The sequence below is a fragment of the Schistocerca americana genome, chromosome 1, assembly GCF_021461395.2.
Source record: "Schistocerca americana isolate TAMUIC-IGC-003095 chromosome 1, iqSchAmer2.1, whole genome shotgun sequence".
In the NCBI taxonomy this organism is placed as follows: domain Eukaryota; kingdom Metazoa; phylum Arthropoda; class Insecta; order Orthoptera; family Acrididae; genus Schistocerca; species Schistocerca americana.
In genome coordinates, this window is record NC_060119.1 from 664824573 (window position 1) to 664851096 (window position 26524).

The following is a 26524-nucleotide window of genomic DNA, read 5'->3' on the forward strand; positions in this document are numbered from 1 at the left end:
TGTGTCAGGATTTAATGATATAATCTAACTCATACATTACATTCTTCTGCAATCACTCATTCAGTCAGTCTTCAATTGGCACATACAATTTCATAAATGTTCCTGACATGAGTGTTGTTGATAGACTTTGAATGGGGCCCTGAATAAGTGTCATCTTTAGCTTCCATCCAGCCAATTTAAAACCGTGTGAACCATTTGTAACACCAAGTACAACATAATCACTCATCATTGTAGCCTTCCAGCATCATTTGGTGTGCCTCTGCAAAGGTTTTCTTGAGTTTCACACAACATTCAATGCAGACGTTTTGGTCCTCTAACTCTGCCATCTCGAAATTCACAAACCATGTGACACAACATTCTACTCAATATGGCACTAAACAAGAACTGACAGATATACAACAATGAAACTTCCAACAGTTACACATTACAAACAGGCGTGTGCAGGGATGCCAAGCACATGTCACTCCAATACACCTTTGGTGTGAAATTAAAAATGTTCAAATTTTTTTTTTAACAGACCTCGTATATTGTGAATGTGTGTTTGTTTTCATATATGCAGACATTAAATGGGAGGTGTAGAATACGAGAAAATGGCAAGATGTGATGACAAATACATGGCTCCACCTGCTGTGGGCAGGACCTTTTACATTTTGGTGTTACAGTTTGGCGGTGGCTCGACAGTCAAAGAGCAACCACACTCTCCAAGAACGAAAACCAAAGACAGGATGGTTTTGTGACAAATGAAATATACTGTAATCTGGATTAACATGTTCAGCCTTCGAGGCACATGTAATATGAAAAGATGTGTTCTACTCAAATTCACAAGTCACTAATAATCTGTACACCCAGTCAAGAAAATATATGTTTTTAAAAGGAAAGTAGTGGACGTGCTTTTTCATGATATGAATAGAAGTCATGATATGAATAGAAGTTATCTTGAAAAATCCTGGCAGATTAAAACTGTGTGCCGGACCAAGACTCAAGTTTGAGTCTGAGTCCGGCACACAGTTTTAATCAGCCAGGAAGTTTCATATCAGCGCACACTCTGCTGCAGAGTGAAAATCTCATTCTAGAAGTTATCTTCTTTTTCTGCAATAACAGTTGCCGAACATGAGGACGTCAAGCCTTTTCTTGGCTATACATGGGATTTCAGAGGCACTGAATTGCAGGATCTCTAAAACTAAACTCCGCCTGAACAGGCCATGAAGGCCCAACGGTACCAACCGGCTGCTGTGTCGTCCTCAGCCCACAGGTGTCACCGGATGCAGATATGGAGGGGCATGCGGTCAGCACAATGCTCTCCCGGCCGTATGTCAGTTCCCGAGACCGGAGCCGCTACTTCTCAATCAAGTAGCTCCTCAGTTTGCCTCACAAGGGCTGATTGCAGCCCACTTGCAACAGCGCTCGGCAGACCAGATGGTCACCCATCCAAGTGCTAGCCCAGCCCAATAGTGCTTCACTTCAGTGATCTAATGGGAACCGGTGTTACCACTGCAGCAAGGCTGTTGGCAGCAGGATCTCTACTTCAAGAAAATCAACTACAGCAACTGGATTAAAAGAAAAAGGTTAAATAAGTTAAATGTTACGTCGGGTGACAGATCTCATGAAGTGTTCTGACTCAGCAGCAGCAAGCTAGCAACTACATAATACCATAAACCAACCACAAAAACACTTAATTTGTCTACCAGTGTATAGGACAAGAAGCACTGGAGCTAACAAGAGAAAATAAAGAACTGTAAATCTGCAAAATCTTGAAATTCAGCAAATAATAAATTATGACATTGCTAAGAGCAATAAGGATTAAACAAAACGAGAAACTATGGCAACTTTAAGTAAATGATGTCAACCCATGAATAAAAGAATGTTTTAACTATGACAGTAATTTCTCAGCAAGTATGGAGGAGGAGAAAATTTTTAGTAGCTGAGCAATACTGCAGGGGTGCTGCTGTACGACACAGTGCAGTCCACCTATCGCTGTATTTGGGACATTGGCTGTACCGGGTGCTGCAAATCATTGCGGTACATTGCCAAGTACATCCAGTTGCATCGGCTACATGATGAGACAGTGCATATCATCAGAATGAGTGAGCTATTCATAAAATACAGAAATCCACTTTGAAAACTTTTTTCGTCTAGCTATGACACAGTGTTTCAGTGTTATCACATTTAAGAAAATTGTGCAGTAATAGAGGGTACATAATAGCGAATATTTGCATTGTATGCCAGTCATCACAAGAAGAATGGCCGCAGAGGCCCCATAATGGATTACACATCTTTTGCGGCAAATGTCTGGCAAAATGAATTCTAATTTTTAGAAATTATCTGACAAAGTAGAATCTAAAAGTAATGAACTGTCAGTCAAGGTAGAAAATACGAAAGAAGAACTAAAATTAGAGATAGCAGAACATGTCAAAAAGGAATTAACATTGCAAGTACTTTGACCCAGTTGCCTCAGGAGTTGAAGGATGAGCTCAGTAGCCAATGCGATTTAGTTCGCAAGTAAGTAAAAAAGCAATTCAATGAATTAGATGGTAAAATTAACAAAGTAGATCAATTTGTTGTTAGAGAGTTCATCCACATTAAAGAGCAAATCTCAGAGGCAAACAAGCATATAACTACTTTAGGACAGTTCAAAGTGTTTAGAGAAATGGTTAACACACATGAAATGCTATCTAATTTGGAGGAACGATTACACAAATTTGTAAGAATTGCTTCATACTAACACTGTTTCTAAGTGAAGTAATGAAGAACACAAAAAAGAGTTAACAAGACTATGGGAGGCTACTGAGAGTACTAAGCAGGAAATCCATAAGAAGGCAAGTGTAAATAACAGTGGTGTAGTGCTTCGAGAATTTTGGAGGAAATTCTAGAATCACTCGCCCTTCCACTGTTTCAAACATCTGATATTTTAGATATGAGTAGGAGAAACAAATCAGCCGACTGCGCATTGTTTATTTGTATGTGCAGATCAAAAAGAAAAGCCATGAGGAAAAAAATGGACACAGTGGCCGAACGGCAGCAGACAAGCACTTGCTATATGTTCCACAGAGTTTCGTGTACAGGCAAAGAAGAACAAGAAAAGTTTATGTAGTATTCTGTGCTCTTTAATGTCTGTGATGATTGTAAAAAGACTAGTGGACAGCTGAAAGCATGTTCCTAAGAGCACTCGTGAATTAGACTCATCTGAGACTAGAGATTCTCGAATTACTCTATGTCTTGGTTATGATTGAAGCGAGACACATGTAAGCTATTTTGAAGAAGTGTAATTGATTCTAATGTTCAAAGAAGTTACTGTTTATGAACGTTGAAAATATTTTGTGATTGAACTGAAAAGTATTCTGAGTATACAAGTTATTACAAGAACAGAAAAGAAGTTAGTAAATTTCTTTAACCAGCACCATATCTTCGGAGAAGAAGCTTCCGGGAGATCGAGGTAGCAGATTAACCAGAGATGAGGATTGGCTACACACAATGGGCACGTTAACTGAATTTAAACCTTCTCAGGGTTTTCCTTAGGGTTATTCAATGTTCTTCATATGTAGCAGATATAATAAGGATATCGTCCACATATATTGATAGTCCCTTAACAATTCCCTTTCTAACACCTCATCCAGTGCGCATATAAAAACGGATACTGAGATATTTAGTCAAAACGGTAACACATTAAAATGATATGATATCCCATCAAATAGAAACTTCTCTGAATCAGGGGGTAACCGAATTTGCCAGTACCCAGCAGTCAGGTCCATCGTGGTAAAATACTGTGCTTTTTCAAATTTTGACAGTAATTCCTCGATATTAATTGGCCTGTCTCGTTCTGTCTCTATGTGTTTGTTCAAAGTGCGTGCGTGTAGCACTAACCGCTCACCCCCTGTAGCCTTTTTTACCACTACTAAAGGGTTATTCATAACACTCACACTACATTCTATTATTTTGCTGTCAATCATCTTATCTATTTCTTCTTTAACTGCTTCTTTCCAGCTCACTGGTATCGGATAAGATTTACAGAAAAATGGAGTATTATCTTTTATCTTAAATTTACAAACATAGTCACTAATACTACCCGGACTATCAGAAAATACCATTTTATATTCCAATAGAATTTTGGCTAAATCCAATTTTTGATTGTTGGTTAATATTGAGGATCCTTTTACTTTATTTTGTATGTCAACTCGGTGTGATGCATGACTTAAGTATTCAATCTCTGGTAACAATTGTGCTGTCACCATTAATTGCAAAATGCTGATTCTCAGTTGTTTGTTTACTATTACAGGGGTCAGTCACAAACTTTACACAATATTTATTATCACCTAGTCCAAAATAAAGATGACTGTCCTCAAACTTCAAAATGACGTTCAATTCTGATAGCCAGTCTAGACCTAATAACACATCTCTGTTTATGGTTTCCACTATTAAAAGTGTCTGTTTACTTTTGGTTCCAGTAATGACTACTATAGACACTCCTGTTACCAGTAATAGCAGTAAGTTATGTTTAGTTCATAGTGTATTAAAGAAACCACTAGAAATTATTGACACTTCACTACCAGAATCACTAAATATGTCGATTTCAAAATCTTCTACCTTTCCAACTATAATTGGTTGTGGATTAACTGTAATTAAGCTAGGTTCTTCTAGGAACAACCATTCTTTGGTCGGTACTTTATGCGTAAAGCTAACATATTTATTATAAGCTAGGCCTCCCAATGCATTTCTATGACCTGGGCCCCAGCCCTGGATCCAGATTGCACAATGTTTTCCTCATTATTTGTAATCATCGGGTGGTTATCAAACCGGGATATTGTATTACCAGTTTGTACTCTATTACTACTGTGTGCAAATTCCTGCAATGTTACTGGGCCTATATTCGAAGGTGGATGTCTCTTTTGATAATTTTCGTCACCACCACTCCGATTACACTGGTGTACTCTAGCCAAATTAGTCTCATGTCTCTTAAAATTATTACTATTACTATTATTACTTCTGCGGAAATTCTGACCATTTTGATGTAAGTTCTCATTTTGGTCTTTATTCAAGGCATTCAGTGCGTTTACAAAGGATAACAATTCTTCTACAATCTTCCACCCACGACATAATATATCTTTCCTAGCTTAGATAGTTAACTGCCTTATTAAGATTTCTGTCTTTGGGGCTATCTTCTTTCACATCTTTGATCTTAGCAACTGTCTCTACATTTTCCTTTCTTACTTCTCTATTGAATACCTATCTATCTTTCCCTCTTTCCATATGCCTATACTTCAATCGCTGAAGTCCTTCTCAATTTCCGTGGTTCATTATAACCTTCAACTTATTTCACAGAAGTCGGCCGAAGAATCAGGATACACAAACACACTTAAGCATACACACAACATATCATGAAGACGCAAAGAGTGAATATGTGTGTGTGTGTGTGTGTGTGTGTGTGTGTGTGTGTGTGTGTGTGCGCCCACACACACACGCACGCACGCACGCACACACACGAGGGAAACATTCCACGTGGGAAAAATATATATAAAAAAACAGAGATGCTGTGACTTACCAAACGAGAAAGCGCTAGTAGAGAGGCACAATTAAAAACACACATAAATTTCAAGTTTTTAACAGTTTATTAGAGGAGTTACAATTGGGAAGTAAAATGAATTTATCAAATCAATTTCTAAAATTCAAACTTGATGGGGAAGTTCATACCACCAAATCTTTACCAAAAACCTGAGAGGACAGCAAAAAGATAGGTTTTGCCTTGAGTTATTTGATAGATGATGCCACAGAATGGGGTACTGGTCATTCTGAGGAATTTTTGTCTTAGAAGGATTTTAAGGAGAAATTTAGGACAAAATATTGGTCTACTAGCACACAAGAGAAATTTGCATCAGAGTTATTTGACCCGAAATACCATAATAACTCTTGGGAAGTTTTAAAAAGTATACTCGTTGTAAATATTCAGATAAGCTAATAAGGGGGTCCTATTTGGTGAAAATATTGATACGAAGGTTGTCATATTATGTAAAAAAAGAAGTGTGGTATAGAGGCTGGATGAGGTTAATGATTTATTAACTTTTGTTGAGGAATTAGATACACTGAACAAAGAAAGGAATCAACATATGCCAGAGGATAACAGGGGAAGTAATAGCATGGATAATAAATGATTCCCAAACTAGTTCTTTAAGGAACAAAATACTAATTTACACCAAGTATGAAGAGAAAACAAAAATAGGAATACACCTGTGACTGGGCAAAACATTTCCTACCCCCAACACAATAAAGAGTGTCAAAACAGCAATATATCTTCACAAATATTTGTGCCTGAAGTAGCAGCTAGTAGTGAGAACAACAGAACACAAGGAAATCAAAGAGGAGCAGAGAATACAATGATTACATTGCTTTACCCTATAATAGTTATGTGAAAAAAACACAGAATGTAGTGGAACAGGGACCACGATCCAGGATGTAACGAACAGCTATTAGGCCGATACATAGAAAAGGTTGTTTCCTTTACCCATAATACAGCTACATGAGAATGGTTACTGGAGGAAGAGGAGGAGGAGGAGGAGGAGGAGGAGGAGGAGGAGGAAGAAGATGAATTTTTGCAAACTTTATTAATAGTGTCGAATATAAATTTATCTATGTTACTCGGTTTTGATTGGTTGTTAAAGTACAAAGTAGTTGCAAAATTTTGATACCAAGACCTTATTTTGTAATTTCAATGGAAGCAGTGGAGAAATCCCATTTAAGTCAGATGCTGATATACGTTCAACTCTCACATTAAATGCGAAAATACATTTAACTGTAACTGCTCAGTTAGTTTTGCAAGATGAAATGGCAAATGACATACTAACTAGTGAAAGGCTAATATTTAACAAAGCTTATGAATCAACAATGTTAACTGCAGAACAAAAACAAGAGTTATACAAAATTCTAATTAAATACAGTGATATAATTTCTGACTAACCAGGCATTACAGGAAATTACATATGTAAATTTAAGATAAAGGATTCAAATCTTCTCTTCTGTAAACCATATCCAGTACCTACAAGAACGAGAGCAGCTGTTCAAGAGGAAATCAATAAAATGATAAGAGAATCAAATTGTCGAACAAAGTTTGAACGTATACAGTAATCCATTACTTGTAGCGAAGGGGTTGTTTGGTGTTGGATGCTCGTACAATAAACAAACAAATTGAAACTGAAGAGAGACAGATCCGTTAGTACACAGGAATTATTAACCAAATTTGTACAGGCCAAATATTTCAGCTCCATGGATCTCACAAATGGTTATTGGCAGATCAAGCTACAAGATGACTCTAAAAAATATACCGCATTTTTACTTGATGGAAAATCTTGCCAATTTAGAGTATTTTGGTGTCCGTTTTCATATAGGCGTACAAATGAAGTGTAGGTAAAGAACTGTTGCAAGATCTCATTATATATGTAGATGACATTTTGCTAGTATTGAAAACTTCAAAAGACCATTGTCATTTACTCATGGGAACTTTACAAAGGCTGAATGAAAAGGAGATGACTATAAAATTGTCAAAATCACATTTTGCGAGGGAGGAATCAAATTTTTTGAGACATTTAATTGGGGTTAAGGGCATAAAACCACACCCATCCAGAATAAGAACTATACAGGAGTGCCTGGAACCTCAAAATCTAAAACAATTGCATTCGTTTTTAGGGTTAGTGGGATTCTACCATCAATATATTCAGGGACAAGTACTGAACGATCCATGGTTATTACATCTTTTAAAGCTACGATCATGACATGAGAGTTCAGCGGAGGCATTTGCAAATATTAAACTGCTAGATGCCCTACTCTCAGTCATCTTGTAATGAATGAGCCGTTTAAGTTGGTCACAGATGATGTACCAGAGTACGGAATCATGGTGGAATTATTCCAAGGGGAGAGAGAAAGTTAAACAGCTGTAAAGAACTATTGTAACCCCAGTCAGAATTTTCTGAAAGCACCATCAGATCAATCAAGATGGAGACTATGTAGTCCATGTAGTGCAGTAACACATCTGATACGGGTTATACACAAAGGATATGGTCATTATGGAATAAGGAAGTGTTTAAACACATGTGTAAATTTTATTATTTCAAGAATATGAGTCAGAAGATAGCAACTGTGTTGAGATCAAGTACCACCTGTCAACTTGTTAGAGGATAATAGTTATGTACACTATAAACTATATCTGATTATTCCAAAAGGTTTGCACAATTTAACAGCAGCAGACTTCTGTGGCCAATTACCTACAGGTAGCGGAGGAGAAAATTATATAATGGCATTGGTCGAATGCTGGTGAAAGTATGTTAAACTTTATCCCATTAAGCAAGAGAATACGAATACAGTAATGCATTGTTTGCAAGAGTATTTTCAAGATACGGGTAAACCATGATGCCTACTAACTGCTAATGGCTTACAATTTATTAGCCATAATTTTAAGTAATTCTTGGCTTGGGATGGGATAAAACACATAACTATATCCAAGTATAGTCCACAAACTAATCCTTGCAAAAGTGTTATGAAGGAATTAGAATGAATGTGTAAAATGTACTCTTCTATCAGGCATACTACCTGGGCACAACTAGAGCTGAAATTTCAAGTAATCCTTAACGAATTACCGCATATGTCAACAGGTTTATGCTCCTGTACAAATTATGAATGAAACCTTTGTTAAAATTCTGTACCTGGCCGAATTTGCCGGCTGTTGACATGGAAAAGTTGCAAGAGAAGATATAAGAGAATTTGCTTACACAGGGGAGGGGGGAAGAGTCAGAACTTTTAGTAATAAGGCTATTGCATCAAACTTACAAATAAATGATTTGGTATTATTACGAGATTTTCAGCATAGCTCAAATTTCAGGAAATAAAAGTTACAGTGGACCTTTTAAAGTTCAGAATATGTCACATAACAAAAGTGGTGTATATAATAGATCCTGATATAGGGCAAGATAGAGGATTATACACTATAGATATGATTAAAAGATTTAAGGCTCCAGGAGATTAGCGCCCTTTGTGAATTCGGTTGATTGACAACCACCGGCCATCCATGTTAAATTGTTTCTGTATTTATATCTTAGTTTTCTTGGGACATTTTCTATCTTCTTTAACTGTGACTGTTCTATTATCTTTTACTAATATTATACCTCATACCACCATATTTTCCAGAAATGCAATGGGGTGGGGGTGGAAGGCTGACCGCAACACCTGTACTCATGGTGTCTGGTGTTTATTCAATAATAATACATTTACAAGGATAGCCATGAGCTTAGTTAATAAACTTAACTATAAATTAACATTTCAATGAAAATTTTGAAGATTTGCAATGCACACTTAGTAGATGAAAAGCCAAGAATAAGAAAGATTTTAGCTCTATTGTCATATGATAGTTACAGTACTATGAGATTAGCAGAGAAACGCTTTAAATCACAAGATCCAGGCATTAGCTACGAATATAGTAAGCTAAATAGTCTCAAATTTAGAATAAGATGCTATTGGTTTTTTACATTCTTTAAACATAAAGAAAGAAGAACAGAATTGCTGGGTTTTTATTTGAATCTTATTAGGGAAGGTCAATCATGGGTAGTGATATCACCGAGTGTGGACCGACCACAGAAATTATACTGATCACTGACGATTATTTCCATGGATATACTTGCCTATTCCATTGCATTTCATAAGGGTTTGTTAGGATCAATTTTTGGGGTGTCTGTGAAGGAGAAGCTGTAGCAAGCCTGTTCTGTAGTGAATGCAAAAAGACTTCTCCCTCCGGTGCCATGGTGTAGTACCTTAGCATATGGGGTCCCCGGGGTGGGGGAATGGTACAGGAATACATTCTTTGATTCTAACATACCTGTTTCTCTATTTCCTTTTCTTACCTCCTGTCTTCCCTCTGTCAGTTCCTATCATAGGATCTCTTCTTTGTACAGTCTATACAGGGTGTTACAAAAAGGTATGGCCAAACTTTCAGGAAACATTCCTCACACACAAATAAAGAAAATATGTTATGTGGACATGTGTCCGGAAACGCTTAATTTCCATGTTAGAGCTCATTTTAGTTTTGTCAGTATGTACTGTACTTCTTCGATTCACCGCCAGTTGGCCCAATTGAAGGAAGGTAATGTTGACTTCGGTGCTTGTGTTGACACGTGACTCATTGCTCTACAGTACTAGCATCAAGCACATCAGTGCATAGCATCAACATGTTAGTGTTCATCACGAACGTGGTTTTGCAGTCAGTGCAATGTTTACAAATGCGGAGTTGGCAGATGCCCATTTGATGTATGGATTAGCATGGGGCAATAGCCATGGCGCGGTACGTTTGTATCGAGACAGATTTCCAGAACGAAGCTGTCCCGACAGGAAGACGCCCAAAGCAATTGATCGGCGTCTTAGGGAGCACGGAACATTCCAGCCTATGACTCGCGACTGGGGAAGACCTAGAACGATGAGGACACCTGCAATGGACGAGGCAATTCTTCGTGCAGTTAACGATAACCCTAATGTCAGTGTCAGAGAAGTTGCTGCTGTACAAGGTAATGTTGACCAAGTCACTGTATGGAGAGTGCTACGGGAGAACCAGTTGTTTCTGTACCATGTACAGCATGTGCAGGCACAATCAGCAGCTGATTGGCCTCCACGGGTACACTTCTGCGAATGGTTCATCCAACAATGTGTCAATCCTCATTTCAGTGCAAATGTTCTCTTTACGGATGAGGCTTCATTCCAACATGATCAAATTGTAAATTTTCACAATCAACATGTGTGGGCTGACAAGAATCCGCACGCAACTGTGCAATCACGTCATCAACACAGATTTTCTGTGAACGTTTGGGCAGGCATTGTTGGTGATGTCTTCATTGGGCCCCATGTTCTTTCACCTACGCTCAATGGAGCACGTCATCATGATTTCATATGGGATACTCTACCTGTGCTGCTAGAACATGTACGACACAACATGTGGTTCAGGCACGATGGAGCTCCTGCACATTTCAGTCGAAGTGTTCCTACGCTTCTCAACAACAGATTCGGTGACCGATTGATTGGTAGAGGCGGATCAATTCCATGGCCTCCACGCTCTCCTGACCTCAACCGTCTTGACTTTCATTTATGGGGGCATTTCAAAGCTCTTTTCTATGCAACCCCAGTACCAAATGTAGAGACTCTTCATGCTCGTATTGTGGACGGCTGTGATACAATACGCCATTCTCCAGGGCTGCATCAGCGCATCAGGGATTCCATGCGACGGAGGGTGGATGCATGTACCCTCGCTAACGGAGGACATTTTGAACATTTCCTGTAACAAAGTGTTTGAAGTCACGGTGGTACATTCTGTTGCTGTGTGTTTCCATTCCATGATTAATGTGATTTGAAGAGAAGTAGTAAAATGAGCTATATCATGGAAAGTAAGCGTTTCCGGACACATGTCCACATAACATTTTTTTTTCTTTGTGTGTGAGGAATGTTTCCTGAAAGTTTGGCCGTACCTTTTTGTAACACCCTGTATAGCAGAGTTTACAACCTACAACAGTAGGATTGCACTGGCAGGTACTTCAAATGTAATGATGACAATAGACTAAAAGGACTTTTTAGAGTTAAGTAAGCAGCACATGTTTGTCACGCCACACACTGTAGGGGAGAAGAGTCCAGGTAGGACATGGAAGGAAAGACAAAAACTCAATGTGAACCCACTTCCATAGGGGGTCAGAGCAGAGACATGGTGAGAAACATTGCACAGGTGCCAACTTATTGAGGGAGCAGGCATGGCAGGAGCAGCACAAGTGTTCAAAGCTAGCATCAGTGCTGGGCCAGTAGATGTACTGCCAGGCCAATGTCTTCATGCTTGTCATCCCCCAATGCAAATCATGGCATTCCAACACGCGTAGTCGAATAAGAAGCAAGACCTTAAGAGTTAACAGGAGAATAAGAAGGTTTGAGAGCTAGTATTCTACAAGGAGCAGGTCCATGAGGAAAAAAATTTTAATACCAGGACACAAAAGTGCTAGTGCTATCCTAGTGTATTCACAAGAAATACCTGGAATAAAATCTTTTTAGAAGGGAGGAGTTCAGATATTTTGATTGACAGCAATCACGTAAGATCAACAGAAAGCAATTATGGGAGAGTGACAAAAGATAGAAAAAGTGAGCTAGTAACTGTGTTTACTGATGAAGCTGAGATGGAGCATACCCAAATAGAGGATAAGAATATAATAGGACACATTCCACGTGGGAAAAAATATATCTAAAAACAAAGATGATGTGACTTACCAAATGAAAGCGCTGGCACGTCGATAGACACACAAACAAACACAAACATACACACAAAATTCTAGCTTTCGCAACCAACGGTTGCCTCGTCAGGAAAGAGGGAAGGAGAGGGTAACACGAAAGGATGTGGGTTTTAAGGGAGAGGGTAAGGAGTCACTCCAATCCCGGGAGCGGAAAGACATACCTTAGGGGGAAAAAAGGATGGGTATACACTCGCACACACACACATATCCATCCACACATATACAGACACAAGCAGACATATACAGAGGCAAAGAGTTTGGGCAGAGATGTCAGTTGAGGCGGAAGTACAGAGGCAAAGATGATGTTGAATGACAGGTGAGGTATGAGTGGCGGCAACTTGAAATTAGTGGAGATTGAGGCCTGGTGGATAACGGGAAGAGAGGATATATTGAAGAGCAAGTTCCCATCTACGGAGTTGGGATAGGTTGGTGTTAGTGGGAAGTATCCAGATAACCCGGACGGTGTAACACTGTGCCAAGATGTGCTGGCCGTGCACCAAGGCATGTTTAGCCACAGGGTGATCCTCATTGCCAACAAACACTGTCTGCCTATGTCCATTCATGCGAATGGACAGTTTGTTGCTGGTCATTCCCACATAGAATGCGTCACAGTGTAGGCAGGTCAGTTGGTAGATAACGCGGGTGCTTTCACACGTGGCTCTGCCTTTGATCGTGTACACCTTCCGGGTTACAGGACTGGAGTAGGTGGTGGTGGGAGGGCGCATGGGACAGGTTTTGAACCGGGGGCGGTTACAAGGGTAGGAGCCAGAGGGTAGGGAAGGTGGTTTGGGGATTTCATAGAGATGAACTAAGAGGTTACGAAGGTTAGGTGGACGGCGGAAAGACACTCTTGGTGGAGTGGGGGAGGATTTCATGAAGGATGGATCTCATTTCAGGGCAGGATTTGAGGAAGTCGGATCCCTGCTGGAGAGCCACATTCAGAGTCTGATCCAGTCCCGGAAAGAATCCTGTCACAAGTGGGGCACTTTTGTGGTTCTTCTGTGGGAGGTTCTGGGTTTGAGGGGATGAGAAAGTGGCTCTGGTTATTTGCTTCTGTACCAGGTCGGGAGGGTAGTTACGGGATGTGAAAGCTGTTGTCAGGTTGTTGGTGTAATGCTTCAGGGATTCCGGACTGGAGCAGATTCGTTTGCCACGAAGACCAAGGCTGTAGGGAAGGGACCGTTTGATGTGGAATGGGTGGCAGCTGTCGTAATGGAGGTACTGTTGCTTGTTGGTGGGTTTGATGTGGACGGTAGTGTGAAGCTGGCCATTGGACAGGTGGAGGACAACATCAAGGAAAGTGGCATGGGATTTGGAGTAGGACCAGGTGAATCTGATGGAACCAAAGGAGTTGAGGTTGGAGAGGAAATTCTGGAGTTCTTCTTCACTGTGAGTCCAGGTCATGAAGATGTCATCAATAAATCTGTACCAAACTTTGGGTTGGCAGGCCTGGGTAACCAAGAAGGCTTCCTCTAAGCGACCCATGAATAGGTTGGCGTACGAAGGGGCCATCCTGGTACCCATGGCTGTTCCCTTTAATTGTTGGTATGTCTGGTCTTCAAAAGTGAAGAAGTTGTGGGTCAGGATGAAGCTGGCTAAGGTAATGAGGAAAGAGGTTTTAGGTAGGGTGGCAGGTGATCGGCGTGAAAGGAAGTGCTCCATCGCAGCGAGGCCCTGGACGTGCGGGATATTTGTGTATAAGGAAGTGGCAACAATGGTTACAAGGATGGTTTCCGGGGGTAACAGATTGGGTAAGGATTCCAGGCGTTCGAGAAAGTGGTTGGTGTCTTTGATGAAGGATGGGAGACTGCATGTAATGGGTTGAAGGTGTTGATCAACGTAGGCAGCTACAATGGGGCGGCCGGGATGATTGGATTTGTGAATTTTAGGAAGAAGGTAGAAGGTAGGGGTGCGGGGTGTCGGTGGGGTCAGGAGGTTGATGGAGTCAGGTGAAAGGTTTTGTAAGGGACCTAAGGTTCTGAGGATTCCTTGAAGCTCCGCCTGGACATCATCAGGAATTGGATTACCTTGGCAAACTTTGTATGTGGTGTTGTCTGAAAGCTGACGCAGTCCCTCAGCCACATACTCCCGACGATCAAGTATCACGGTCGTCGAACCCTTGTCCGCCGGAAGAATGACGATGGACCGGTCAGCCTTCAGATCACGGATAGCCTGGGCTTCAGCAGTGGTGATGTTGGGAGTAGGATTAAGGTTTTTTAAGAAGGATTGAGAGGCAAGGCTGGAAGTCAGAAAATTCCTGGAAGGTTTGGAGAGGGTGATTTTGAGGAAGAGGAGGTGGGTCCCGCTGTGACGGAGGACGGAACTGTTCCAGGCAGGGTTCAATTTGGATAGTGTCTTAGGGAGTTGGATCATTAGGGGTAGGATTAGGATCATTTTTCTTTGTGGCAAAGTGATACTTCCAGCAGAGAGTACGAGTGTAGGACAGTAAATCTTTGACGAGGGCTGTTTGGTTGAATCTGGGAGTGGGGCTGAAGGTGAGGCCTTTGGTTAGGACAGAGGTTTCGGATTGGGAGAGAGGTTTGGAGGAAAGGTTAACTACTGAATTGGGGTGTTGTGGTACCAGATTGTGTTGATTGGAATTTTGAGGTTTTGGAGGGAGTGGAGCTGGAAGTGGGAGATTGAGTAGATGGGAGAGACTGGGTTTGTGTGCAATGAGAGGAGGTTGAGGTTTGCTGGAAAGGTTGTGAAGGGTGAGTGAGTTGCCTTTCCGGAGGTGGGAAACCAGGAGATTGGATAGTTTTTTGAGGTGAAGGGTGGCATGCTGTTCTAATTTGCGGTTGGCCTGTAGGAGGATGCTCTGAATAGCCGGTGTGGATGTGGGAGAGGAAAGATTGAGGACTTTTATTAAGGATAGGAGTTGACGGCGTACAAGAGGAAAAGGGTGGGTGGATCCATAGGAGGAATGGCATATAGCTTCGTCTGGTGAATCTGTGGGAGGAATGACCTGTACCATTTATTATTATTATTGTTATTATTATTATTATTATTATTATTATTATTATGGAAATAAGAGTATACCAACATCTACAATGGTATAGAGATTTGACACAGTGACTGCCCGTAGAAGGAATGTAAGTGCAGTGAATACAGAAGTATGAAGCTGTATAACGACTGGTGGTCACGATATGAAAGTTTTCTCCAAAGTAGTTCTATAATCGAATCGACTTACCTGATAGTATAGACAAAAACAGTTGGAGCAGGAATGTTCCATGCTTGTGGACTCAAGCTTGCACTGAGATTTGACTCCAGAGACTGAATAGAAGGCATATACCCGAGAAGCAACTCCTCTGGTAATAATAATGTGAGAAAGAGTAACATATACAAGAATGAACTCTCATGTATACTGGCTTGAATGCAATGCATTGCTAAATAAATATAGAAACCCACAAGGGAGGTGAAGAAGTTGATTTAAGTGGATCATGATAAAGTGACATCTTGCTATATAGAAAGACTAGTCATTACAGGACAGTTTCTTGCATCACACAGGGTGTGAAATACATAAGATGAAGATACACAAAGTAGACTAACACTGTTAAACACAATTTACCTGAAATGAAACAACAAAACTGAAAAGACGTATTCAAAATCAACTTTTGTTCCTTTTTAAAGGAGGAAATAATATCAAGTGTTTAAGTTAGTTGTTTTTTGAGATTGTGAGAGGTCCCAACCTCTTTCCCATAAGTGAGAAAATGATGTACTATATGCTGTTTATGCAAACAACATTTCACACTCCTTAGTCGTAATAGAGTAATATTAAGTTGGGAATAAGAAGTAATTGGATAGACAAAAAATGTACTCACCAAGCAGTGTGTTCTCCTGCTGCCACTTGGTGGATAGATTTTTAATCTATCCAATTACATCATATTGTCAAAAATGGATTATTTTCGTTGTAATACAAGGAAAAAGAAGTCCCAGAACATACACTGTACACGGCTGTTTGTTCTGTTCAGTCTTTAAACGGAAGGTGCGGAATACGAGAAAATGGCAAGATGTGATGATAAATAAACGGCTCCACTTGCTGTGGGTAGGGCTTTTTACATTTTGGTGTCGTGGCTTGGCAGTGGCTTCACGGTCCACGAGCAACCACACTCTCCAAGAATGAAAACAAAAGACAGGGTGGGTTTTGTGACAAATGAAATATATTGTAATCTGGATTGTCATGTTGAGTCTTCGAGGTGCATGCAGCATGTTATGATCTGTACATGCATCAAGAAAATATATGTTTGTAAAGGGAGAGTAGTCAATGTGCTTTTTCATGATATGAGTAGAAGTTTTCTTCTTTTGCTCCAATAACAGGTGCTGAACATGAGAAAGTTAAGCCTTTTCTCGGCTGTACATGGAATTTCAGACGCACTGATTGGCAGGATCTCTACTTCAAGAGAATCACCTACAGAAACCAGACTAAAAGAAAAAGGTTAAATACATTAAATGTTACGTCGGGTGACAGATCTCATGAAGTGTTCTGACTCCGCTTCAACTACAAGGAGCGAGCCAGCAGCTACATAAAACATTAAAGCAACTGCAAAAATACTTGAAAAGTCACAGAATCGAGAAGTTACTCCAGCACTGTCAGACTGTTGTAAATGGTGAAAGTTTCTGTTATGTGTGTTTGTTCTGTTTATTAAATTTATGGAAAAATGCTAAGAAATTATCCACCAACCCAATAATTTGCAGGTACACAACAATCTGGTGTGGTTCATGGTGTGGGTTCCTGTTGTCATGTCCTAGTTCATGAACCACGGGCAACGTATGAGTGGCCAAGTAAGTGGTCCTGACAGTCAGAATACCAGTTACTTTGGAATAAGGCTGGTCACCTTTGTGCTCAGACGGCAAAGACTACCAAATCCACCGGTTAGTTCCTCAACCGTTAGGGGTAAAACCCAATGGGACCCGGGGCAAGTAAGGCTAGCAATCTGCTTCTCTGGTACTTTAAATATGATGCTGGCAACAATCAGAGCAAAATGCCTCGGACCTTTGGAGGTGACGGAGTCCCACCTCTAATTGACAAACCAGGGACTCCTAAGATATGACTCGACAAAAGAATGGTAACGAGATGGGGAGCTATTAATATCAATGGGGGCTACTCTGGGAAGAAGGTAGAGTTGGCAGAGGCTGCAAGTAAGATGGGGTTGGACGTTTTAGCTGTTAGTGACATTGGGGTAAGGGGTGAGAAAGAAGAGGAAGTGGGAAAATACAAGGTTTACCTGTCAGGAGTCAAAGCAGGAATAGCACAATGGGGTGTAGGGCTTTACATTAGGAAAGAAATGGAATTGGAATCCAGCATAGTTGCAATAAGGTGTGTAAACGAACGACTGATGTGGATAGATTTGACAGTGTCTAACAAGAAAATTAGGATTGTGTCAGTATATTCGCATTGTGAAGGGACAGATCAAGATAAGATGGATAGTTTTTATGACACACTCAGTGACGTACTTGTCGGAGTAAAGGACAAGAACAGTGCTCTGCTCATGGGTGATTTTAATGCCAGGATTGGAAATCGAACAGAAGGGTATGAAAAGGTTATGGGTAAATTTGGAGAGGATATGGAGGCTAACAGGAACAGGAAACAACTCTTGGATTTCTGTGCCAGTACGCCGAAAGTGCAGTAGGTCAGGTCCATATGGAGAAGGATAAGAGTGGAGAAACTTCAGGATAAGGAAATCAGGCACAAGTACATAACAGTGATCTAAGAAAGGTACCAGTTAGTTGAATGTAGTCAATTACAGTCATTGGAAAAGGAATGGACAAGGTTCAGGGACACAGTACCAGAAGTGGCTAAAGAATGTCTTGGAACAGCAGTGTGTAAAGGTAGGATAAAGCAAACAGCTTGGTGGAATGACACAGTCAAGGCAGCCTGTAAAAGGAAAAAGATGGCGTATCAAAAATGGCTACATACTAGAACTCAAGTAGACAGAGAAAGTTATGTTCAAGAAAGAAACAAAGCCAAAAAGATAATTGCAGCATACAAGAAGAAATATTGGGAAGACTTTGGAAACAGGTTGGAGACCTTGGGTCAAGCTGCTGGAAAACCATTCTGGAGTGTAATTAGCAGTCTTCGAAAGGGAGGTAAGAAGGAAATGACAAGTATTACGGACAGGTCAGGAAAACTGCTGGTGAATCCTGTTGATGCCTTGGGCAGATGGAGGGAATATTTTGAAGAGTTGCTCAATGTAGGTGAAAATATGATCAGTAATGTTTCAGATTTCGATGTACAATGGGACAGGAATGATGATGGAAATAGGATCACATTTGAGGAAGTGGAGAAAATGGTCAATATGTTGCAGTGCAATAAAGCGGCTGGGGTGGATAAAATTAAGTCGGAACTCATCAAATACAGTGGAATGTCAGGTCTTAAATGGCTACACAGGATAATTGAAATGGCATGGGAGTCGGGACAGGTTCCATCAGACTGGATGAAAGCACTAATCACACCAATCTTTAAACATGGAAACAGAAAAGATTGTAACAACTACAGAGGTATCTCTTTAATCAGCATTGTGGGTAAAATCTTCTCAGGTATTGTTGAAAGGAAAGTGCGAGTATCAGTTGAGGACAAATTGGATGAAAATCAGTGGGTTTAGGCCTCTTAGAGGTTGTCAGGACCAGATCTTTAGCTTACGGCAAATAATGGAGAAGTGTTATGAGTGGAACAGGGAATTGTATCTATGCTTTATAGATCTAGAAAAGGCATATGACCGGGTTCCTAGAAGGAAGTTATTGTCTGTTCTACGAGATTATGGAATAGGAGGCAAACTTTTGCAAGCAATTAAAGGTCTCTACATAGATAGACAGGCAGCAGTTAGAGTTGACGGTAAATTGAGTTCATGGTTCAGAGTAGTTTCAGGGGTAAGACAAGGCTGCAACCTGTCTCCACTGTTGTTCATACTATTTATGGATCATATGTTGAAAACAATAGACTGGCTGGGTGAGATTAAGATATGTGAACACAAAATAACCAGTCTTGCATATGCGGACGACTTAGTTGTGATGGCAGATTTGATTGAAAGTTTGCAAAGTAATATTTCAGAGCTAGATCAGAAATGTAAGGACTATGGTATGAAGATTAGCATCTCCAAAACGAAAGTAATGTCAGTGGGAAAGAAATATAAACGGATTGAGTGCCAAATAGGAGGAACAAAGTTAGAACAGGTGGACGATTTCAAGTACTTAGGATGCATATTCTCACAGGATGGCAACATAGTGAAAGAACTGGAAGCGAGGTGTGGCAAAGCTAATGCAGTGAGCGCTCAGCTACGATATAGTCTCTTCTGCAAGAAGGAAGTCAGTACCAAGACTAAGTTATCTGTGCACGGTTCAATCTTTCGACCAACTTTGTTGTGTGGGAGCGAAAGCTGGGTGGATTTAGGTTACCTTATCAATAGGTTGAGGTTATGGATATGAAAGTAGCTAGGATGATTGCAGGTACTAGTAGATGGGAACAATGGCAGGAGGGTGTCCACAATGAGGAAATCAAAGAAAAACTGGGAATGAACTCTATAGATGTAGCAGTCAGGGCGAACAGGCTTAGATGGTGGGGGCATGTTACACGCATGGGAGAAGCAAGGTTACCCAAGAGACTCATGGGTTCAGCAGTAGAGGGTAGGAGGAGTCGGGGCAGACCAAGGAGAAGGTACCTGGATTCGGTTAAGAATGATTCTGAAGTAATACGCTTAACATCAGAAGAGGCATCAATGTTAGCACTGAATAGGGGATCATGGAGGAATTTTATAAGGGGGACTATGCTCCAGACTGAACGCTGAAAGGCATAATCAGTCTTAAATGATGATGATGATGATGGTGACAATCTGATTGTCACAGCATGTGCCTAACGATGAAGGCATCAAAGCTTCAAAATCAATCGAATTACATCATCAAATACAGCAGTTTCAAATTTATTTTGAAACAAAGGGAAGTAATTGTTATTCAACACAATAATAGTCTAGCAGTTGACATCACCAATAAAAAATGGAGTTAAACCCTTAGACAATCCTGACATTTTTGTGTAACTTGTTTCTTTTTCCTCAAGCAAAGATTTTTATATGCAAAAAATATTAAGTTTAACCTTGGTCCATAGTCCATGTTAAGCCATAGGTTCTTGAACTTCACAGGCAAGTCATGTAGTTATCTTTTGATAAACATCTAGCAAACATATAATACCACCACCTGGCCCATGCATAAGAGAGATCCGCAAACAATGATCACACAGAACAAAATTATAAAGAATGAGCACACAGGACAAAGTAAGTACAAAGAACTTTCGTCAGTTAAAAACCTGAATGTTATTCCCAGTACAGCACTGTCAAATCAGTATTGCATAAATTGTAAGCTTTCCCAACTTCTGCAAAATAGTATTCTATAGAACAAGAAAGCACTATAAAAGCTAATTAACACAGACCTTCTGATGAAATTTCCTTCCAAGGTATAGCTGGATACATAAAGGCAGCATTTTGTATCTGTTCATTGATATCTTCATCTTCATTGAAAGGAAATGTTCCACTAAGGCTTACGTAAACAATAACACCAACACTCCACATATCTAATGATCGATTGTATCCTTTGTTACGAAGGACTTCAGGTGCTGAAAGATAGAAAAAATATAATTGTTGATAAAGAGTATTCATATGACATTAAAATCTGAGAGAAATTGTACGAACAAGTAAACTTCCATTGTAAGGTTATATTTTTGAAATGGAAAAGGCTTATTTATCAACCTTTGGCAGCATCTACAACTTCTGATGATGAAATGTCAGAAAAACCACTAAACAATCATTGGGCGAAAAACTCAAGAGAAGCTCTGGTGGTCAGCACACAAAGGCTCATCTACTGAAGGTCTTAACAGAATGTCTACGTAAGTGTTCCTGATTACACTTATAATGTGATGAAAGATGCACAAAGTCACATCTGAAACTGATGTGCTTCATTGTAAGGAGCGTTATATGCATTCCTTGCAGAATATGTCATAGACTCTCAATACAGAGTTGTTGTCAATAGGGCCATCACTAAAGTGTCACCATAAGCAAATAAAAAAATCTTGGTAACATAACATGTCACTAACAACTTCGTTTTTATGGGTATCCACAGCCTCTAAATTCTTAATAAAAGAAAACATGGTCTGTAGCAAGCTGTGACATTACAGCCTATTACAGACCATATTTTCATTTATTGTATGTCACTAACACTTCGACAGAATCAATAGCTGATATTAGAATGAACACTGTATTTTACAATAAACTAACATAAGAAGTAATCATAAAAGTAAGTTCAGAGATTTTCTCATGCTACCAGTGAGGTTAACAGCTTTTGCACTAAACCAGAATCATGCATTTAGCTGGAAACTTGAAAGCATATAGTCAGTAAAAACAAAATGCTGAGCTTTAGGATACAGTAGGAATCTTGTACTGGTCTAATGGTTTAGATTAGGAACACCAAGTATGTGGCTCATGATCCATGCTCTGGCTTCTGTGTCATAACACCCAGCCTGGCTGCACACCTCCCCCACCGCCATACCATGCCACGTCACACCATGCTGTCTGAGCAGGAGACGGTGGAAGAGGAGGAAACTGTGAACATGCTGTATTTAAATGGCAATGCATTTGCACAATATATGGCTAGGTTTCGTATTTCTCAACAAAACAGATCACAAAGAAACAAATTTTTAATATTTAATTATTTTGGTGCACTGAAGACATAATATAATTTTTATCTGGTAGAAACTGTCAGCATATGGACAGAAGCAGACAATTTCACATATTTTCGTCATCAGGTTGCCATGTAATTATGACTTATTTATTTTCATAATGGGAAAAAAATCTTTTACACACGTGTTGATTGACATATTGTAGCACTTTTGCAGCCTCATTATGGAGATGTGGAACTTTTATGTGAGGGTGGAATCTCTACCTGAGGAAAACAATGAAGACATCCTGGACAGTTTAAATGTAAAAGGATTTGTCTTTCTTCAAAGTTCACATTTTTTAAAAATGGCAGTGAATTTAAAGAAATGGACTGTGTTTGTCAGAATTTCTCTCTTCTACAATGCAATTTTCTTTTTACATTCATCTCCCTCAAATCAAAAATAAATTGTTTCTCATCTTGCAATGTCTTACTCTGAACAGTGTGCAGTCAGGATCACCTAAAATGTGAGGTCTCCAATCTACTATGGACACTCTAATTTTTGCTTCCACTTATTTTTAAAAGCTCGTGAAGATTGATTGCTAGACTGCATCTTTTTGTGCAAGTAGCCACTGGATCTGTGACTGTTCTCCATACCACAAACAAATAGCAAAGGGTGAACAGCACTGACATTGTGATTTTGCAGAACTGAAGTGAGTTGTGCCAATCGAAAAATGCCACACCGCAATTCTAAATAAAATGTTGTGCTGCACCATGTACTTCCGAGAAGGATGAACAAAGCTGAGACAGCCCGAGCTTCAGCCCACACATGTGGCTCATGTGTGGTTTGGCACACTGTGGCTAGCCCTGGCCTAGATGGAGATGTGGTCTGGAGACTTACTCTGAAAACTATAAATAAAATGTCTGGACTGTTCATGAATCATGACAATAGCAGTGATGAGTGCTTGTGCTCCACATGTTGAAAGAGAGGAAATAAAGTGAGGAATCCCATCAATTAATGACCTATATTATGGAAAATGTTAATCACTCTTAATATTATTATGAAATATTCTTACCTAGATAGGCAGGAGTACCGACCACAGATCTTCTAAATGACTTCTCACCAATTATGCGTGCATAGCCAAAGTCACACAGTTTCACCTGAGGAAACTCTGAGTCAGAGCTGAGCAACACATTCTCTGGCTTGAGATCACAATGTACAATATTTTTGCTATGAAGATGTTTCAGGGCTATAAGAATCTGTAAATGACAACAACAGAAGTTCTCACTATCCCTTTTAAGATAATTTCTTTCTACAGCACAACTTAAAGCACAAGGTTCCTCTACATCACAGCTTATTATTATTATTATTATTATTATTATTATTATTACCATAAATACTATTACAAAGTAAATGTTGTGGAATTTAACAGCCAAACTTCTGAATTATCTATAGAGTCATTTGCAAGATGTAGAGAAATCCTATCTACATAACATCACTATCAGTTTATTTTCAGAATAATGTCTTTTTCATTCATTTCAGTATCATTAGCACAGAAAATAATTCCACAGGGTATTCAAGTGTGAAAGTATGCAAAAAAATTGTTCTGCAGGGTAACACTAAGATGTCACACTGAACTACTTGACCAGCTTATAAGTAGTACTCTGCCTTCACTTCAGATTTCTGCCCAGTAGACCATCAAGGACTTTTACATATAGTGCAATCCAATGCAATATATGAGGCTTATCTCAGTCTACCATAGTTCTAGCATTGCCCAGCTTCGTATGCATGCATGTATGTATGTATGTATGTATGTATATATGTAAGTATACTTCCATCTTTGTGTTCTAAAGAACATATGCCTCCACTGTATGATGTTTGTTTATTTCTATTCATTAAAGTGTTTGTATTCTACCATGCGTTTTCCAATGGTGTCTTCAATAGATTGAAATTTTTTGCTGGAAAACTTTTATAGGTATGTTAACAACTGCCGTCTCAGATATAGTCAAGTTCGCACCTTTGACTAAAGAGACTTGTTATCAGGAAACGTTAATGTTTCTGAACAATCTGTTAAGGTATTTTGAAGATATCTTCTTTAAGTTACAAACAGGGGTTGGGCCATCATCAAAACTGACAGAAGTCGACACATGAGTTTAATTTTATTCGTGTGCAGTTGTTAAGAATGTGATCATCTACTTCCTGTTTAAAAGATAAGAGTTCATCCACGTAAAGCTTATTGTCCCCATTATGACAAAATAACGAGTGTGCATTTTATTAATTCTGAGATACAGGTGATTAAATGTTTCATAGCTCTAAAATTAATTATGGTACTTTAACAAACTGATTTTTATCTAATTTATTGTTACCACATTTACTAATATTAGGAGATGAGATTCGTCTTCATACTTCTTCATGTTGAGCAGGGCAGTGTGTCAATTGCCTATTCGTTGTTCTGGAATTAGCAAGACATACTGATTTTATATATACCAAATATAAATCAGACTTATTGGGTGCCAATTCCAACTCTATTGATTCAAAACAAACAAGATACATTGCAAATCAAAGACTGAATCAACAGTATAACTGTAAACTAACAATCTAATCCAAAGAAACCTATAAACAGCATCAAAGTCCAAAATGCGGTTCAGGCAATGCGTCACGCACAGTTTCATGGCTTAACAAATTGTTTCATACTCATGATTTACTGCACAATCATCTGTTTCTTACACATTATGAGCAGATTCTTAAGTTTTGTTTTAGTTTTCTCGTATATGCCTTGGGAAAAATATATTTGCTGAAGGGCATCCCTTTCTTTTTAATGTTAATTCAATAAAAGTTCCTATCAAATCTGTCTCATAAAACACTGAAAGCAGTTTGTTTCTTTCAGAGTGGAGTAGGTTAACACGGTGCACTGGAATTTTTAGGATGCCTTTCTAATCAATTTCAAAGTTTATAAAACTGTTGTACAGCTTAGAGAAGACAACAAACGGATGAAGATTCTTCCTGCAACTTCAAATGAATTGTGTCCTTCCTTGATGGTGGTACACTGGCACAAACATACTTTCCTCCTCTATCGTAAAACAAAGTCATACTTCAATGTAACTTGACTGTATGTGGAGTATTTTTCATAATTTTTTTCAAGCTTTGTGAGAGAAATTTCTCATTCCAATGATACTGCCGTAGAGGGGAAGCCACGACAGCTAGAGAGTGTAGTACAGTGGCAATATTTAGTCAAAAATGTGCAAAGTAGGAAGTAGATTACAGCACAGCCATCCACAGGTAAGTGCTGATGTTATGCCTTACAAAACACAACGGCACCTAAGCGGTAGAAGGTGGAAGCCTTTCCACACCAGCAACTATGGAAGTTTTTAGTACACGTGCTGTAATGCACAGCAGAGCCCTAGTAAGTGCAGCCCATGAGTGCATAAATACCTGTCCACTTTTGTATTGAATCATTTTTTGTTAGTATCGCAGCACTACCACCATAGGGCTGTATCACTTGGAGCAGCATCCAGAATGTTGTATGGGGTCCATAGTTTGACCTCGCATCAGGGCAACCTGCCATGAGCCACAAGCTGCAGAGCTGCCACGGCACCAGCCAAGCCCTGGGACACAGTGCGCCACTTCTACAATGGGTCACAGTCACTGCTGTGCTGAAGATATCAGCTGTGCCTCGGTTGCCACTGCCTTAGATGTCGAGTCAAGAGGCCGTCACTGATAAAAGCAGTGGCATTGCGAAACTGCTTGGCCATGCCACACACTGTCAGCATTGTAGCAGGTTACACACACACACACACACACACACACACACACACACACACACACACACGTGCATGTGGGAAACAAGTGGACGCCTCAACCACACTGTCACTGCTTGTAACGAATCACAGTGAAGGGCTGTAATAAAGAAGTTTGAAAAGGACAAAACTACTCTATTTACTCCAGTCCTCTTTCAATAGTGACACTGTCAGTTACAGCACAACTTTCTGATAGCCGAGTTTTGCATAGGCGTTTTCTTATGTTTTGTAATCAGACATCACACTGGAGAGAACAAATTTGTTGGGCTCAGAGTTATTGTCACCTTGAAACTGTTTTACATTACAAGTCTGTTTCCTAACTATGGCCCATAATTCAGAACAGCAAAAAATGTAAATGACCTAAGCCAGTAACCAGGTTAAAAAAAATAGCTATGAAAATGCAATTACACGAAGTATACATATCAAAAGAAGGAATGTTTTAAGTAGAGAGTAGCCTTGATTGTATGGAGAAATTAACACAGTGCTCTTGGTTGCTGGATAAGGAACTGCTTGGCAGCTGTGATGCACCTGGCACCTGTTACAATACTCTACACTGTATCATTGCACTGATCAATCGTGCTGCAAGACTGCTGTCTGTGATGACGGCAGATGACATCGTGGAAGACACCATACCAGCCCCCTCGGTAGAAGCACAGCGTCAGTATTGAGAAAGTGAGCAGCGAAATGTATCCTATGTCCGGAATCAGTCATTCATGCCAGTGATTGTGAGTTGTTCAGCCAGAGCTGCACTTCAGGCAACAGATGGGTTGCAGGTTCTGGAGGCAAATACTGTCCTTGACTGGTTG

The 26524-nt window shown here is 39.7% G+C and overlaps 1 protein-coding gene across 1 annotated transcript in view; it reads right to left on the minus strand.

Moving 5' to 3' along the window:
* LOC124608439 (serine/threonine-protein kinase D1) overlaps positions 1-26524 on the minus strand; it is a 213421-nt gene that overhangs the window by 25451 nt on the left and 161446 nt on the right. The window contains exons 14-15 of the mRNA XM_047139985.1: positions 22997-23180; positions 20704-20886 (exon numbers count right to left, since the gene is read on the minus strand). Coding sequence (XP_046995941.1) covers positions 20704-20886; positions 22997-23180 — 367 coding nt within the window. The remainder of the gene's footprint in view (positions 1-20703; positions 20887-22996; positions 23181-26524) is intronic.